Source organism: Hoplias malabaricus, chromosome Y (assembly GCF_029633855.1).
Source record: "Hoplias malabaricus isolate fHopMal1 chromosome Y, fHopMal1.hap1, whole genome shotgun sequence".
In the NCBI taxonomy this organism is placed as follows: domain Eukaryota; kingdom Metazoa; phylum Chordata; class Actinopteri; order Characiformes; family Erythrinidae; genus Hoplias; species Hoplias malabaricus.
Window position 1 is genome coordinate 74,036,712 of NC_089820.1, and position 16,451 is coordinate 74,053,162.

Genomic DNA, 16,451 nt, shown 5'->3' on the forward strand with positions numbered 1-16,451 from the left:
ATATATATATATGAAGAGAGAGAGAGAGTTAATCAAATACATATTTCTTTCTCTTCTATATCACATTTTCTCTATTTTCCCTTTCAACTTTCTCTCTCACATTTACTCTCACATTTCATACTTCTCCCTGTTTCTCTTTTAACTTGCTCTCTCTCCCTCTCTCTCTCTCTCTCTCTCTCTCTCTCTCTCTCTCTCTCAGACAGAAATATTATCTCCTCCATTGCCCCTCTCCTCCTTAATTTATTCCCATTTAAGGACTTGCTCACCCAGCTGTTCCCATTCTGCTGTTCCCTCTGAAACGTGTTTAATCTCGGCTCTATTTGGGAATCGCACAGAAATTCAAGGGAAACTTGATCTGCTTGTTTGGGAAAGTCTTCAAAAAGGACAGGAAAGATTCACTGGATCACGGTAGTTGAACTGTCTAGTATGTGCGTGTGTGTGTGTGTGTGTGTGTCTGTGTGTGTGATGAGGAGGGATTCGGTGGAATACATTTCCCCTCTCCATGCTTTAATTTTGCATGTGCTCTGTGGTAGAAGCAGCCAAGGATAAACTCCACAGACCACTGGTGATTATCTTTAATGAGAAGCTGCAGCACACAGCACAAGTCAGGTGTAGTTTAGTTCCTAACCCTTCACTGTAGGTCGTCATTCATAAGGAGATACAGCACCTACGTTAGCCTTCCTGAACCTACAAGAACATCTACACAGTCTACTTCCAGCAGGTCAGGTTTCTGAACCTGAGGGAAGCAGCCTTTGTAAAAACACCTGTGTTTGTTTGTGAGTCCGTAACACCACAGACTCTGGAGCAATAGAACAATAGAATCCAGAAGAACAGTGTGGTCCTCTCCTCAGTGGGAGATGCTGGAGCTTCTGAGAGGAGATGCACACCTGTGTGATTGTGTGTGTTTGTTTTCTGGTTGCTGGTCACATGGCATAATTTCTGTGTGTGTGTGATCTCTAGTCAGTAGTGCAGTAGAGGATGTGGTACTGGGGGGACAGTGCTGATCTCTACTTTAGTGTGGAATGAAAGAAATAAAGAAATAAAGTAATAAAGCCTCCACTCTTCCACATTAGTATCATAACATTGACCAAACCTGATAAAAACAGAATAATGCACCACCCATGTGTAATTTGAGCTTGTGTGATAATGTGTGTTGTGTGGGGTTGCCCTGTGGGTTTAACATGGTTTGTGTTGCATCATGTCAGTGTTCAGGAAAGATCAGATTAATGCCCAGCCTTCTAAACTTCACAGTGCCACCTTCTACACCACAGCCATCCATTCATTCATCTTTTTCTAACCCATCACTCCATCATGATCAGGGTCTCACTTGGTCAAGTACAGTGACTTGTTCACTGGACAAATTAAGAGCTAGCCATCCAGGCTATTGGCACATTGCACTGTACAAATTAATCAGGAGGGCAGCACGGTGGTGCAGCAGGTGGTGTTGCAGTCACACAGCTCCTGGAGGTTGTGGGTTCAAATCCCACTACAGGTGGGTTTCCTCCCACGGTCCAAAAACAAACGTTGGTATGTGGATTGGCGGCTCAAAAAAGTGTCCATAGGTGTGTGTGTGTGTGTTGGCCTGTGAAGGACTGTTGCCCTCTCAAGGGTGTGATCCTGCCTAGCGCCCAGGTAGGGTAAGCTCCAGACCCACCGGGACCCTGAACTGGATAAGCAGTTAAAGACAACTTGACAGTGTCATCTAACTTTGAAGAGTTTTAATTTTGTGGTCACCTCATGTAGTCAGCAATTAACGATGGTCATAAACAAATAAATTGCCATTGATTCTCCCTCACATACTTTGAAGAGGGATCAGCTTTATCATGACTCTCATAAAATTCTATACATTTTTCACTTTTCAGATTCAGACATTTTATTTTAGGTGCAGATCCAGAATAAAGAGTATTGTGAAGTTTATGGAAGTCATACTGACCGGATCGCTAGAGGCTCTCTCTACACAGCTCCAGGTATCCGTACAGCAGTGTTTCTCAAAATGTGGGGCGAAAATGAAAAGTGAGGAGAAATGAGCATTTCTTTACTAATGCGCCTGTCTTTATTAATGCCTTTCTGTTTTGCCTAGAAAGTTTACTCAGTAAAAAGCACCCACTCACAATGGATTCATTAAAAGCCCTTAAACATAATAAAAGAACATTAGATAGGAGACCCGAAAAATGAAGCTAGCCAAAATATGCTTTTATTCACAAACTTTTACTTTGAAAATGCGCCACAGAGATTAACTCATTTTGGCAGTGAGTGGGTCTTCTTTCAGCCTTCGTTAAGGCACATGTTCAAATATAAAGCTGCTCCAATCATCAGCTTCATTGGCCTTTGATTCGTCTCATCAGAGTCTGGTTTAGAAAGTTAGTTTTTATGAGCTCTGGGTTTGAGGTCAGTAACGAGAGCACGACAGATAACAATGACAGCTAATTACAGTTATGAAAGCAGCTTGTTTACAACTGTTAGGGAAACAGAGGAGGATCTGAGAGTTAGTTAACGTTAATATTAGCTGTGTTCAGGTTGTGAGAAAGTTAACGTTAGTCTTTGGCCTTGTCCCAGACTGGACACTTCTGCACCACCCTTAGCAGTGTTTCTGTGGTGTAGTATGTAAAGTTCCATAGTGTGCTGTTTGGGACACAGTCTCACTCTCTAACGTTAATGTTAATCAAATGCTGTTTCACATCATTATAAATGCGGTATCTTACCGCGTAATCTACAGAAATCATTCATTATCATTATCTGTAACCGCTTATCCAGTTCAGGGTCGCGGTGGGGTCCAGAGCCTACCTGGAATCATTGGGCGCAAGGCGGGAATACACCCTGGAGGGGGCGCCAGTCCTTCACAGGGCAACACACACACACACACATTCACTCACACCTACGGACACTTTCGAGTCGCCAATCCACCTACCAACGTGTGTTTTTGGACTGTGGGAGGAAACCGGAGCACCCGGAGGAAACCCACGCAGACACGGGGAGAACACACCAAACTCACAGACAGTCACCCGGAGCAGGAATCGAACCTACAACCTCCAGGTCCCTGGAGCTGTGTGCCACCCCCATTTGCTGCCGGACTCAGCAAATGTGTCCCCATCAATATCAAACTCACTCCTATGCCCTTTGACCTTGCCTTTGCTCATTTTTGCACAGATTGAAAAGTTAGAAACTGAAGCACAGTTTCATTAATAGGCCAATCTTCTGTATTTTTGAACATTGATCTTGTTGATGTTGTATCTGGTGTTATAATGTTAAGCTACTGATTAAGAGATAGAAGCTAATGTTACTTAAATAAATTTGAAAATTGTAAACTTGTATATGTATTTATTATCATTTTTTGGGGGCGATATGGTACAGGTGGGGCACAGAAATTCCCCTTCATCTGAGGTGGGGAATGCTAGAAAAGGTTTTGAGAACCACTGCCGTACAGGTTTGTGCACAAAATTAATCAGTGCCCATACTTCACTACACAGTGAGTAGTAGGTAAAAGAGTAAGGGGCCACACTTTGCATATCACGAAAGTACTGAGGTAAGCCCTCCCAGAACCCACTGAGAATGTACTGAAGGCTCTGCAGCTCGGAAAAAAGAAGCTTAACACGAGAGTCTATGAGAGATTTTCTTGAAATTGCCCAAAAAACTCTACGAAACAAAACTTAATGTTGATTGGACTGTGATACTTAGAGGCGGGACAAACCGTCTGGCAGAGCTTGGTTAATACAGAGCCAAATAGTTTTACTGTAATAGAATGAAATAAAATAAAAATAATTCCTCTATTTCCCTTTTGGTGGTGCATCTCCTCATCTCCCTAAGGAACAAACCACCCCTGATCAGTGTTCAGTTCCTGACCACAGTGTCAGTCCTGGCTGGACAGCTCTGATGTCTTTGCTCTGAGAATGGTCTTATGTCTGGACTAGAGTGGTCCTGAAGACCATGCTGCAGCTACAGATGGGCAACAGTCCTGTAACTGTAGCTGTACCCCCAAACCTCCCCCTGTGAGGCGGGGGGGGGCTCATAAAAAAGAGGCTGCTGTGGTGGACAAAGGGCAGGAGGAACTTGAGGGATTTACGGACGTAAACTGGACTCGTTTTTGGCAGCTGTCCCCATTCTGTGAGACTCTCCAGTGACTGGACTCTGACAGTAATGAAACCTAGCCTTCTGTCTGAGAGGGATTATTAAATTATGAGCTCCGGTTTCACACTCCATCACACGCTGTGGTCAGACATCTAGGACGTCTGAATATACGCGTCTGAAATACACAGGTCCAGAGAGGGTCAGTGATATAAACACAGCAGGGAGGATGGGCTGAAAGATGAGGATTATGAACTCTGAGGTTGTGGTAGTGATGTGTGGACGGGACACGGACACAAAATAAAAGCATGTCTGGTAATGATCAGTCGGGCCATGCTCTGCAGCTGCACCTGCGCTTTACTGCGGCTGCTTTACTGATTTAGAGCTGCAGATCCGCTCTGAAACACCTCATCATTGCTGACAGGTAGACCTGGCACATGAAACACCTCCAATGGCCGAGGAGAGGACAGTGAAAGAAAGCAGTGCTCTCTCTCTTCCGCTGCATTCATTTGGAGGCACATGTAACAGTCAGATCTCAGGGAAAGTCTCTTGTTTTATCACTTTATTCAAAACTTTCATGAACATCTGCATATACTTGTGCACTTCTAATTACTGACCATTTAATCACATCCCCTACATTATAGCTCCAATATCTGGTCAGTTTCTGAACACAAGACAGTTCAAAACCATCCAGACAGCACTGGCACTGCGGTTAGAAAGTGGCTCTTAATGATAAGATGGAGGACGGCTAACAGAAACTGCATCAACAGGGGAACTACAGTCTCTAAATGTACACCCGCAAGAGAGAGCTTTCTTCTTTTGTGTCTGTTTCCTTTTCTCAGCCCCACGTCCTTTCAGACCCACCCTATTGAAGTGTTGTTTTCTGAGATGCTCTGTATCTCCACATCTCCAGTTCATCACCACCCTGATTCGTGCTCATGGCTTATAGTTCATCACCTGAATAACTCACTCGTTCAGTGCTCACATACGTTAATCTGGGAGACTGGTGCCCACCAGCCCACACACTGTGAAAAAAAAACAATTACGATTTGGCTCCCCCTTCTGATGGCAAATGGGAACCATTAAAATTGTTGCAATCACAGCAGCGGTTTATGTGAGAGCACAAAGATGTAAGATGTAAAGAGGACACAATCAGTGCAGGGAAATAAAAGAAAAGTACAGAAATGGCAAAAGAAAAAAATAAAGGTGGAGAAAACTAGAGGAGAGAAATAAAGGAACCAAGCAAAGATGGTGAAAACAAGTTTAAGAGAACAGAGTAAATATGGCAAAAGCAAGAGCAGAGGAAGAAATGAAGTGGGCAAACACTGAGAACAGAAAGATAAGAGAGAAAAGCAAAAACGGTGAAATCCAAAGTGGAGAAATTAGAGAATCAAAGTGAAAACGATGAAAAACGAGAGCCAAAAGAGGACCAAAGAGGACGAGAATCAAAAAATAGATGAAAATAAGTGTGGAGAAAGAAACAGAGCAAAAACCTGAGAGTATGAGAGTGGAAAAATTAAATAAATAAATAAATAAACAAAAAGATTGGACAAATAAGAGAACTCAGCAAAATAACTCATCCCCTCTGCTGTATCTCCAGTACCAAATGGCGTCAGTATTGAGGGTGGTCTCTGACTGTTTCCACAGCTATTTCATAGCCAGCGATGATTCAGAAACTGAAAGACCTGCACCTAGCTGCACCATGGCCCCTCTCCCGTCCTTCTCCAGTGCTTCGTTTGGGCCTGAGGGCTGGGGGAAGTTGTGAAGCTGCTGAACTCTGCTTTAATCATGGAGCTCCAGCGTGCAGGCGTCAGGGTTGTTTCTCTGGAGGTCCTCAGGCTCGCATGAGAACGGTTCTAAACTCCGGAGAAGCAGAGATGCTGCTAAAGAGCTTTTAAACACAACCAGGTGAAGACTGAGGGGAACTCTGTTCCTGGGTTAAAGGAGCAGTCTGTCGTTTTATCACCAGAAAATCTTAAACAAATTTAACTAAGTTGATTATTTATTACTTTTATGTTGTTTTCTATAAAGGGCATCTCATGTCATATGAAGCTCCATAGGAGGGTCAGCTATGTTGGGTTGGCCATGTTTAGAATAAGTTTAGTACAGAATCTCTGACGCTTTCAGGTCAGTAGGGGTCGTTATAATAACTGTTTCATAACGTGGAGAAGAATCACTGGAGAAAATGACTGATTGCTCCTTTAAAGTGAAAGGATATCTCAGAGACCTCAGAGCACTGTGTGTTACATCTGAGATGTTGGTACTGAGTAGGTGAGCGTGTGAGTGACTGGGTGAGTGTGTGAGTGACTGGGTGAGCGTGTGAGTGACTGGGTGAGTGTCTGTGTGAGTGTGTGAGTGACTGGGTGAGTGTGTGAGTGTCTGTGTGAGCGTGTGAGTGTCTGTGTGAGCGTGTGAGTGACTGGGTGAGTGTGTGAGTGACTGGGTGAGCGTGTGAGTGACTGGGTGAGTGTGTGAGTGACTGGGTGAGTGTCTGTGTGAGCGTGTGAGTGACTGGGTGAGTGTGTGAGTGACTGGGTGAGTGTGTGAGTAACTGGGTGAGTGTGTGAGTGTCTGTGTGAGCGTGTGAGTGTCTGTGTGAGCGTGTGAGTGACTGGGAGAGTGTGTGAGTGTCTGTGTGAGCGTGTGAGTGACTGGGTGAGCATGTGAGTGACTGGGTGTGCGTGTGAGTGACTGGGTGAGCGTGTGAGTGACTGGGTGTGCGTGTGAGTGACTGGGTGAGCGTGTGAGTGACTGGGTGAGCGTGTGAGTGACTGAGTGAGCGTGTGAGTGACTGGGTGAGCGTGTGAGTGTCTGTGAGCGTGTGAGTGACTGGGTGAGCATGTGAGTAACTGGGTAAGCATGTGAGTGACTGGGTGAGTGTGTGAGTGACTGTGTGAGCGTGTGAGCATGTGAGTGACTGGGTGAGCGTGTGAGTGACTGGGTGAGTGTGTGAGTGACTGGGTGAGCGTGTGAGTGACTGGGTGAGTGTGTGAGTGACTGGGTGAGCGTATGAGCATGTGAGTGACTGGGTGAGCGTGTGAGTGACTGGGTGAGTGTGTGAGTGACTGGGTGAGTGTGTGAGTGACTGGGTGAGTGTGTGAGTGACTGGGTGAGCGTGTGAGCATGTGAGTGACTGGGTGAGCGTGTGAGTGACTGGGTGAGTGTGTGAGTGACTGGGTGAGCGTGTGAGTGACTGGGTGAGCGTGTGAGCATGTGAGTGACTCGGTGAGCGTGTGAGTGACTGGGTGAGTGTGTGAGTGACTGGGTGAGCGTGTGAGTGACTGGGTGAGTGTGTTAGTGAGCGGGTGAGTGTCTGTGTGAGCATGTGAGTGACTGTGTGAGCGTGTGAGTGACTGGGTGAGTGTGTGAGTGACTGGGTGAGCGTGTGAGTGACTGGGTGAGTGTGTGAGTGACTGGGTGAGTGTGTGAGTGACTGGGAGAGCGTGTGAGTGACAGTGTGAGCGTGTGAGTGACTGGGTGAGCGTGTGAGTGACTGGGTGAGCGTGTGAGTGACTGGGAGAGCGTGTGAGTGACGGGGTGAGCGTGTGAGTGACTGGGTGAGCGTGTGAGTGACTGGGTGTGCGTGTGAGTGACTGGGTGTGCGTGTGAGTGACTGGGTGAGCGTGTGAGTGACTGGGTGAGCGTGTGAGTGACTGGGTGTGCGTGTGAGTGACTGGGTGAGCGTGTGAGTGACTGAGTGAGCGTGTGAGTGACTGGGTGAGCGTGTGAGTGTCTGTGTGAGGGTGTGAGTGACTGGGTGAGCGTGTGAGTGTCTGTGTGAGCGTGTGAGTGACTGGGTGAGCGTGTGAGTAACTGGGTGAGCGTGTGAGTGACTGGGTGAGCGTGTGAGTGACTGGGTGAGCGTGTGAGCATGTGAGTGACTGGGTGAGCGTGTGAGTGACTGGGTGAGTGTGTGAGTGACTGGGTGAGCGTGTGAGTGACTGGGTGAGTGTGTGAGTGACTGGGTGAGCGTGTGAGCATGTGAGTGACTGGGTGAGCGTGTGAGTGACTGGGTGAGTGTGTGAGTGACTGGGTGAGCATGTGAGTGACTGGGTGAGCGTGTGAGTGACTGGGTGAGTGTGTGAGTGACTGGGTGAGCGTGTGAGTGACTGGGTGAGTGTGTGAGTGACTGGGTGAGTGTGTGAGTGACTGGGTGAGCATGTGAGTGACTGGGTGAGCGTGTGAGTGACTGGGTGAGTGTGTGAGTGACTGGGTGAGCGTGTGAGTGACTGGGTGAGTGTGTGAGTGACTGGGTGAGCGTGTGAGTGACTGGGTGAGTGTGTGAGTGACTGGGTGAGCGTGTGAGTGACTGGGTGAGCGTGTGAGTGACTGGGTGAGCATGTGAGTGTCTGTGTGAGCGTGTGAGTGACTGGGTAAGCGTGTGAGTGTCTGTGTGAGTGTGTGAGTGACTGGGTGAGCGTGTGAGTGACTGGGTGAGCGTGTCAGTGCCAAGATGTTGAGTCCAAGATGTGTTTAAGCCCTGTGACCTACTGCAAACCTGTTCAGGATGAAGTGGCCACGGATCATGAATGAATGAATGAATGAGATGAATCACAGTTTATCCAACTTTTTCAGGAAATTTAATTCAGTGAATAGTTATCAATAGGTTTTGGAACTTCTAAAGGATGTTTTTGACATTTGGCATAGTGTCCCAAGAAAGAAAACATCTTTTTTATAGACCGTGTTTAACGTTCCTCTAAATATACGCAACAGGGGTCAGCTCTGACATCTTCACACTCCACTCTGAATCAGCTCTAAAACTCACTCAGAAACAAACATAGAAACACTGACAGGACAGGAAGCATCATTTCTACAATGACAGGAGACATGGAGCACAGGGAGCTCTGATTAGGCTCTGATTAATTTCACTCTGCGTACTGTGAACATGCACCCGCCAGGACTCCTCTGTCAGCAGAGTTGCACTAGGAGGGAGATAAGCTAACAGTGCCAGTCCATTTTCATGGCAGTCTGTTTTTGCTGATCATATTTAATGTGATAAATATATTTTAATACATGTTTTTGCAAAAGAATTGTACAGAATTTATTACAATGTTTTAGTGACTTTCATCTGTTATACTTAATTTAGGCCTATAATTTGTTCCATTTGATGCTAGAAACAAAGTCTACGTTTTCATCCAAAGCACAGAGGTGTCCGTGGCTTGTGTGGAAAAATCATTCTCTTTATTTAAATACATTTTAAATTATTACACAAGAATGAAAAGTGTCAGGTTGTGCCCTGCTCTTACCTATATGTGTATGTGAAGACACAATTAGTAAATAATGACTGCATTCGGCTGCACTCAGCAGAAAATCTTAATGTAAATCTTTAAAAATGATATCTGCTTTGCTCTGTCTCCGTTTATAATCTCTCCTCCGCAGTGACATTAATGAGATGGTGGTAATATGGAAATGTAATGGACTGTACCTCTGGGAGTCTCTTGTCTCATAAATTTTCTGGACGGCTCATTACGGCCTCCCGCAGGTAGCTGCTTATGTCCCGCCGTGAGTTTGTGAAGCAGATGCCGTTCTCTTGGTGATCTTTGACCTCATCTCCAGCCTGTGTGCTCAGCTTACAGGAAACTCTGAGACAGGTCCAGAACACCCTCTCCATTAACCAGACCCCAGCGCTCAAACTTACAACACTGCCCCTCCTCTCTGACCTCAAATGCAGCCCATCTGCTGCAAAAGAGTGCACTCTTAATACACCGATAAGCCAAAACATTAAAGCCACCTCCATTTCTAGTCACTGTCCCTTCTCTCAGCTCCACTGACCACACAGGAGCACTTTGTTGTTTCACAACCACAGACCCCCCTTTCAACCTCTTCTTCAAAGCTCAGGACCACCACAGAGCACGTATGACGAGGGCGGTGGATCACTCTCAGTGCTGCAGTGACACTGACATGGTGGTGGTGTGTTAGTGTGTTGTGGATCAGACACAGCAGTGCTACCGGAGTTTTTAAACCCTGTATCCATTCACTGTGCACTCTGTGAGACCCTCCAACCTCATTGGTCCACGTTGTAGATATAAATTCAGAGACAGCAGCTCATCTGTCACTGCACAGTTTGTGGTGGCCATCCTCTAGTCCTTCATCAGTGGGCACAGGATGCTGGATGTTATTGGTTGGTGGACTATTCTCAGTCTGGCAGTGACACAGAGGGGTTTAAACACTCCAACAGCACTGCTGTGTTTGATCCAGTCGCACCAGCACAACACACACTAACACACCACCACCATGTCAGTGTCACTGCAGCACTGAGAATGATCCACCACCAAAATCATACCTGCTCTGTGGGGGTCCTGAGTGTTGAAGGAGAGGGTGAAAGCAGACTAACAATGTACGTGGAACAACCAATGTACTATTGTACAGTTAAAGTCTTTAAACTGCAAAGTGTTAGCGCTCACTTTGATGAATGAACCAATAAAAATGCTCCAAATTACTTCTCCCCACTGATGATGTGTTGTGGGCAGAGCATGGTGTGCTGGTCAAACAGAATGACGCTCTTGGGTGACCATCTAAACCAGCTTACACAACTATGTTTTCAGCTTCATTAGCGCTCCTACCATAACACTGTGTACTTTGCATTCTGGGAAGCTTTTGTTTGTGACATCCATGTTCAGCAGAGTGGGACAGATGTGGCCAGAAACACAGCTTTGAACTTTCACTCCTCTAAATAAATGCACAGTGGAGAGATAAACACGCAGCAGATGTGTGTGTCACATAAAAAACAGCAGCCGTATTGTTGTCTGAAGCTGTTTATGTTTGTTTGGGTAATGTGCTATATGTCTGTGGATGTGGTATAGTGTGGTGCAGCACTGTGTGCTGGGGCCAGTCTGATCAGAAATGCCTCACCATGATCTGCATCTGAAGTACCAGCAGAAATAAACTCCATCTAAAGGGGAATTCCAATGGTTCCTACATTATTTCTGCATAATTAAGCAGTGATGTTGTGAGTGGGGTTTGGTTTGGTGAGTGTTAGAGTGAAACTTGTTGACAGTGGTGATGAATGGAACCAAACGTCTGACTCTAAAATATCTTCAAAGAAGAGCCTTACATTAAATGGTTATGATACTGCAGACAGTTTACACTGTATTAAATTACTGTCATGAGTGGTGTGTTCTCCCTGTGTCCGCGTGGGTTTCCACCGGGTGCTCCAGGTTCCTCCCACGGTCCAAAAACACACGTTGATCGGTGGACTAGTGACTCAAAAGTGTCCGTAGGTGTGAGTGTGTGAGTGAATGTGTGTGTGTCACCCTGCAAAGGACTGGTGCCCCCTCCAGGGTGTGTTCCCGCCTTGCGCCCAATGATTCCAGGTAGGCTCTGGACCCACCGTGACCCTGAACTGGATAAACGGTTACAGCCAATAAATGAATAAATGATGAATGTATTAAAGCAAAATTTTAAATCTTTTTTGCTCCTGTGCTCCCCCTAGAGAGGCATAGTTTAATTCACAGCACCATAAAATCAACAGAGGCAGGAGTGGTTTCCTTCCCTCCTCCAGACATCACATAGCGCAGTTTAGTAGCAACTAAGGACTGGCGCCCCCTCCAGGGTGTATTCCCACCTTACGCCCAATGATTCTAGGCTCTGGACCCACCGTGACCCTGGACTGGATAAATGGTTACAGATAATGGATGGATGGATCGAAGTTAATATTTAAGGTAAATATACTACTTACTGTTGCTTTAATCCCCTTGTGGAAGCCTCTGGATTTAACCCACACATTGCGGCCAACGAGAACACATACACACACATACAGAGCGGTGGGTAGCCAGCACTGTACATGTAGTACACACTGTCCCCTGCTGGATGAGCAATACTACTGCAACAAAACTAGCAGCACCACTCACTATATGAGTTAAAGAAACACTAGGCGGTGTTTCACCTTAAAATTACAGCTTCAAAATCATTGTGATTTATGTCGTTGCTATTCCAGGATCAGCACTGCAGACACTGCACGATGTAACTACTGCGGAAGGGTACGACACCACCTCCCACATCTTTGCTTTCAGGACAGTGCTGGAAAATTGAGTAACATTCTTGAACTTTCGGTGGATCCTAGGAGCAAAACCACCAAATCTTACCTAGTGTTGTTTTAACTTCAGTTATTGGCAAACCTTCCCAAATTCACCCATTTCTGCACCTGCCTCCATCAGGAGAGGCGTAAACACTCCTCCAGACTGGCCCCCCATCCTGATCCTGAAGTGAAAGCCCTGAACCCAGTGACATAAAAGCACCTCTGAGTTTAAGCATGACACACTTCCTCACTCTGTCATTATTCACATTCTCAATCAATAAATCTTCCTGCCGTTATCCATCGTTTTCCACACTCCTGTGTTTGTCTGAACGGCACTGAGGGAGGTGACAGTGGCCTTGTTTAAAAGCTCTGATATAAATCAGAAAGCTCAGCTCAAGGTTATTCAGTCACACGCTACAATAAGTCAATAAACACCAGCACTGCTGAGGGCACTTATCAGCCGGGCTGAATCTCTGTGGTTTAGGAGGGACCCCCCAAGACCCCACAGCTCTTCCTCCTCTCAGGCCTAATCTCACCCAGGCAAGAATGCCTTTGACGGGGTTCAGCTAAAGGCTGTTTATCCAGCGGACAGCGGCTCGTCTTTGTCCACAGGCATGTCCACACTGGCAGATTACGCTGGGCAGCAGCGATAAGCTCCATTTCCCAAGGCATTGTGCCAGTGATTTACGAGGCACGTCTTCTTACAGATGTGGATGCTTGTGTATGCAGCGCCCGCATCTCCGAGTCAAGAGTTTACAAGAGTTTGGGGACACTGTGTTTTCTTTTGTGTTCAGTCTGACTTTCGGTTATTTTCAGCTGCGTAACACAAAGCAGCTTCAAGTTAAACCATTGTGTGGTTCAGTAAAGCTTAGCTTCAAGTTCATCAAAGCGTCTTGCTGTCAACGAAGGCTGTGGCTTTGCTTTATTAATGATTTTCATTTGATTTCAATGTATTGATACACTTTTAGTAAGACTGGTGTTTGTAAGTCTACACAGCACTTTCATAAAATCATAACAAACTGTTTCTGTTTTGTGCCCAAGTTTGTAGATGCGTTTCCCCAACTCCAGCACACCTAGAAATCTTTCGCTTCCAGAATCAATTTGAATTTATTTTAAACACTGTAAACAATGTCTGTAAATTTTACAGTGAAAAATGTAAAACCATGACAATGAAAGACTGTAAATTCTAAGAAGGCTGTAAACAGTTTCTGTAAACAGTGAAATACCGTAAATAGTTTTATCAGCCAAAACACTTATTGTTTTACATATGTTTACTTTAAAAGACACATCATTTTACTGTTAAATGCCCAAACTATTATGGGCAGTGTCCAATGACTGGGAGGAGCTGAGACTCATTAGAGAGCACCCAGCATGCCTTGCTGCTCCATATTTTCTGTGATTTTCTGAGTTTCTTTATTTTTCTCTGTCTTTGAGACTTTATGATGTTGGGTTTCATTTGGGGTGATCATTGTGTGTGTGTGTGTGTGTGTGTGTGTGTTTCTGTGTATGTTGTGACGAGATATGTGTTGGTCCTTTTAAAGGCTGAATATAGGATGCTGTATGGCTATATGGGCAGCTTGGCAATATCTCAGTCTCCATTCTCTCATTTGTCACACTTTTTACATCTTAATTTTATTTCAAAGCTATGTTTCTTTGTTATTTTTATGTAAATACTATAGGTTTTATAGTGTATATCTGTTGTTTTTAACAGAACAGGATGTAAAATGTACGACTGCCAAAAGTAATACTGTAATGTCATATATATTTTACAGTGAAATTTTGGCAACCACAACTGCCATTTTTTAACCGTAAATTTTACGGATTTTTCTTTACAGTGAACATTGTAATTAATGCCCAACTGCAACTGGCTACTGAACAAAGGACCATAAAATGTCAAATCACCTTTAAAGTGGACTTATCTTATTTATTTTCCTTGCTGCACCCCTCTGAAACAGCACAATGGCTCCACCAGGGGGCGTGCCTCCCACTTTTTGAACAACTGTTCTAAATGCTGTCGTGTCATTTTAATTTCAAAAGTGCCAGGACAATGCAGCCTTGTAGCGTGAGCCTTTACAAATGTGTATGTAGGTGTAATGCAGCTTTATGTTTGCTGCCCTACAGTTAAATGGTACCAGGTGTGTGTGCCGTGATGTGTGGCCCTTGGGTTTATTCTCAAGGCAGGACTTTTGGCAAATGTTGCAGTTTTTTTTAAAGCAAGCTCTAAACAGTTTCCATGGAATAAGTAAACTACCAACACATAGAAAAAAAAACTTCATTCAGTGCCTTTGCACAGTAATCTTTGGATCTGGCGCCCACCAACCCACACACTGTGAAATTACACAACCCAGTCAGGTTTTATGAGCTGCCTCAGTCAGAAAACATGGGATAAAATAACGATTTGGCTCTGCATCTGACAAGAGAATAAAGTCATTAGAACTGTACTGTTCTCTTATCTCAGTATCTCTTATCACAGCCCCAGACCCAGGTTTATGTAAGAGTTCAGAGACGAGGTGTAACCATCTAAGACAGACTTAGCAGGCTCAGAGAAATAAGAGAACTGAGCAAAAATGTCAAAAAGGAGCAGAGAAATAAGAGAACTGAGCAAAAATGCTGAAAAGAAAAGTGGAGAAATACGAGAACAGGATGAAAAGGATGATAACAGTAGCCTCTGTACCTTCTCACTGCTGTCTGCTATGATTTGCTGTGATCTGTCTGTGGCTCATTGTCATTTAAAAGTGCTTTAGAAAGTGACATATGTGGTGTGTTTTCTGTGCAGGTGAGAGATGGTGGAGGAAATGTCGAGGCAGGCGAAGGTTGTCCACTACGCAGTCCAACACCAGTGATGCCACATTTCACAGGAGAAACTGGAAGGTGGGTCCAGATAAATAGATAGATTTGGTGAGAACAGTATTAAACTTTCTCATATCTGCCCAATGGCTGGCCTCCAAATCCCGGCCTTAACTCTGATTGGTTGATACTCCATGTTTAAATAAACACACCCAGCATCCCCTTTAGTGACTAACCAGTGTTGGGTGTGTGATGGATTGGCAACCAACAAGAAAAATAGATGAGAGAAACTTGACATGACCCTTATGATTGCTTCACTGTTTCTGTAGATGGTTCTGTGGGTGCTTGTATCTCTGCTGCCCCTAGTGGTGGGAGAGAGGCCTGGCTTTAGAGAAGGCCCTGAGGATGCAGTGGGTGTAGTCAGTGTGATGCTGGATGAACAGCCGTTTGATACCCTTCCTCAAGAAGAAGAGGAGATGAGGGATGGAGACAGTCACTCTCCATGGCAGAGTTTATTAGGTGAGTTTATTTGAGCCTTTGTTGTGCAATTTTGAACACACACACTGGATATAGGGATGGACACATCGACTGGACACAGGAATGGAAATGTTAATATTATCACTGAGGTGCTATCAGGCTTACATTCACTGCTTTGGACAGTGAGATTTATGATTTGGTGTTTAGCAATCTCCTCCAAAACTGTTGAGGCACTCACTGTGGCCAGTCGACTGAAGATGTTTTGTCAGGATTCAATAGCGAAATCAATGGTTAAAAACATTGCAAAGCGGATTTAAATGGAATTGAACAACAAAAGTGAGCTTTGTGGATTGAGGCAAGCATTCTTACTGAAGAAGAATAAGAAGAAAGTAGACTGTGGCAAGCTAGCTCGACCTAAATAATCTTTCTCTTTCTCCTTTCACTGCTTCCAGAGCCTTCAGTTTTTGTGGAGGAGGAGCGTCCAGCTCGTTGGGAGCGTTCTCCCCGTTCCTCAGAGGCTTCAGACGCTCAGTCGAAGGGATCTCGCAAGAAAAAGAAGAAGAAGAAGAAAGAGAAAGGTGACAAAAAGGAAGGGCAGAGTAGCCGGGACTGCCGGCTGGAGAGGAGGGAGATGAGAGTGAGAGACTTGGGCATGGGCCATGACTCGGATGAGATTATCCTCTTTAAGTTCTGCGTGGGCTCATGCCAGAGCTCTCGAGGGAACTACGACCTGGCATTGAAGGCCCTGCTAACCAACGGCAGCTTGCCCAAGAGAACTGCACGAAAAATCAGCACTCAGCCCTGCTGCCGACCAACAGGCTACGAGTCTGTGTCTTTTATGGATGCCTCCACAACCTGGAGAACCATTGACAAAGTCTCGGCCTCTGACTGTGAATGCGTGGGCTGAGAGGAGAACAGGAAGGGTGGATCTCCTCTTGAGGCACTGAGAAAACACGACAATAGAGAGCCATAGGTTCCTCAAAGTTGCAGCTTCAGGGATCAGAGAAAGGCAGGGTGAAGGATGAACAGTGAGAAACCTGTGGAAGGATGTAGCAGGAACACGACTGAGCACTAACAACAAATGACTGATGGCTGGTCAATGGAACAA

The 16,451-nt window shown here is 45.3% G+C and overlaps 1 protein-coding gene across 1 annotated transcript; it reads left to right on the plus strand.

The window, feature by feature from the left end:
• The first annotated feature begins 14,646 nt into the window (after positions 1-14,646).
• LOC136678522 (artemin-like) lies at positions 14,647-16,250 on the plus strand. Its single transcript, XM_066656569.1, has 4 exons — positions 14,647-14,749; positions 14,856-14,950; positions 15,196-15,385; positions 15,796-16,250. Exons 1-4 carry the CDS (start codon positions 14,647-14,649, stop codon positions 16,248-16,250), a joined length of 843 nt encoding a protein of 280 aa, XP_066512666.1.
• The last annotated feature ends 201 nt before the right edge of the window (positions 16,251-16,451 follow it).

Coding starts and splice junctions, on each gene's coding strand:
- LOC136678522 (XM_066656569.1), top strand. CDS start 14,647: ATGTCAAAAAGGAGCAGAGAAATAAGAGAACTGAGCAAAAATGCTGAA. Junction 14,750..14,855: donor GGATGATAACAGTAGCCTCT/GTACCTTCTCAC, acceptor TTTTCTGTGCAG/GTGAGAGATGGTGGAGGAAA. Junction 15,386..15,795: donor TCCATGGCAGAGTTTATTAG/GTGAGTTTATTT, acceptor CACTGCTTCCAG/AGCCTTCAGTTTTTGTGGAG.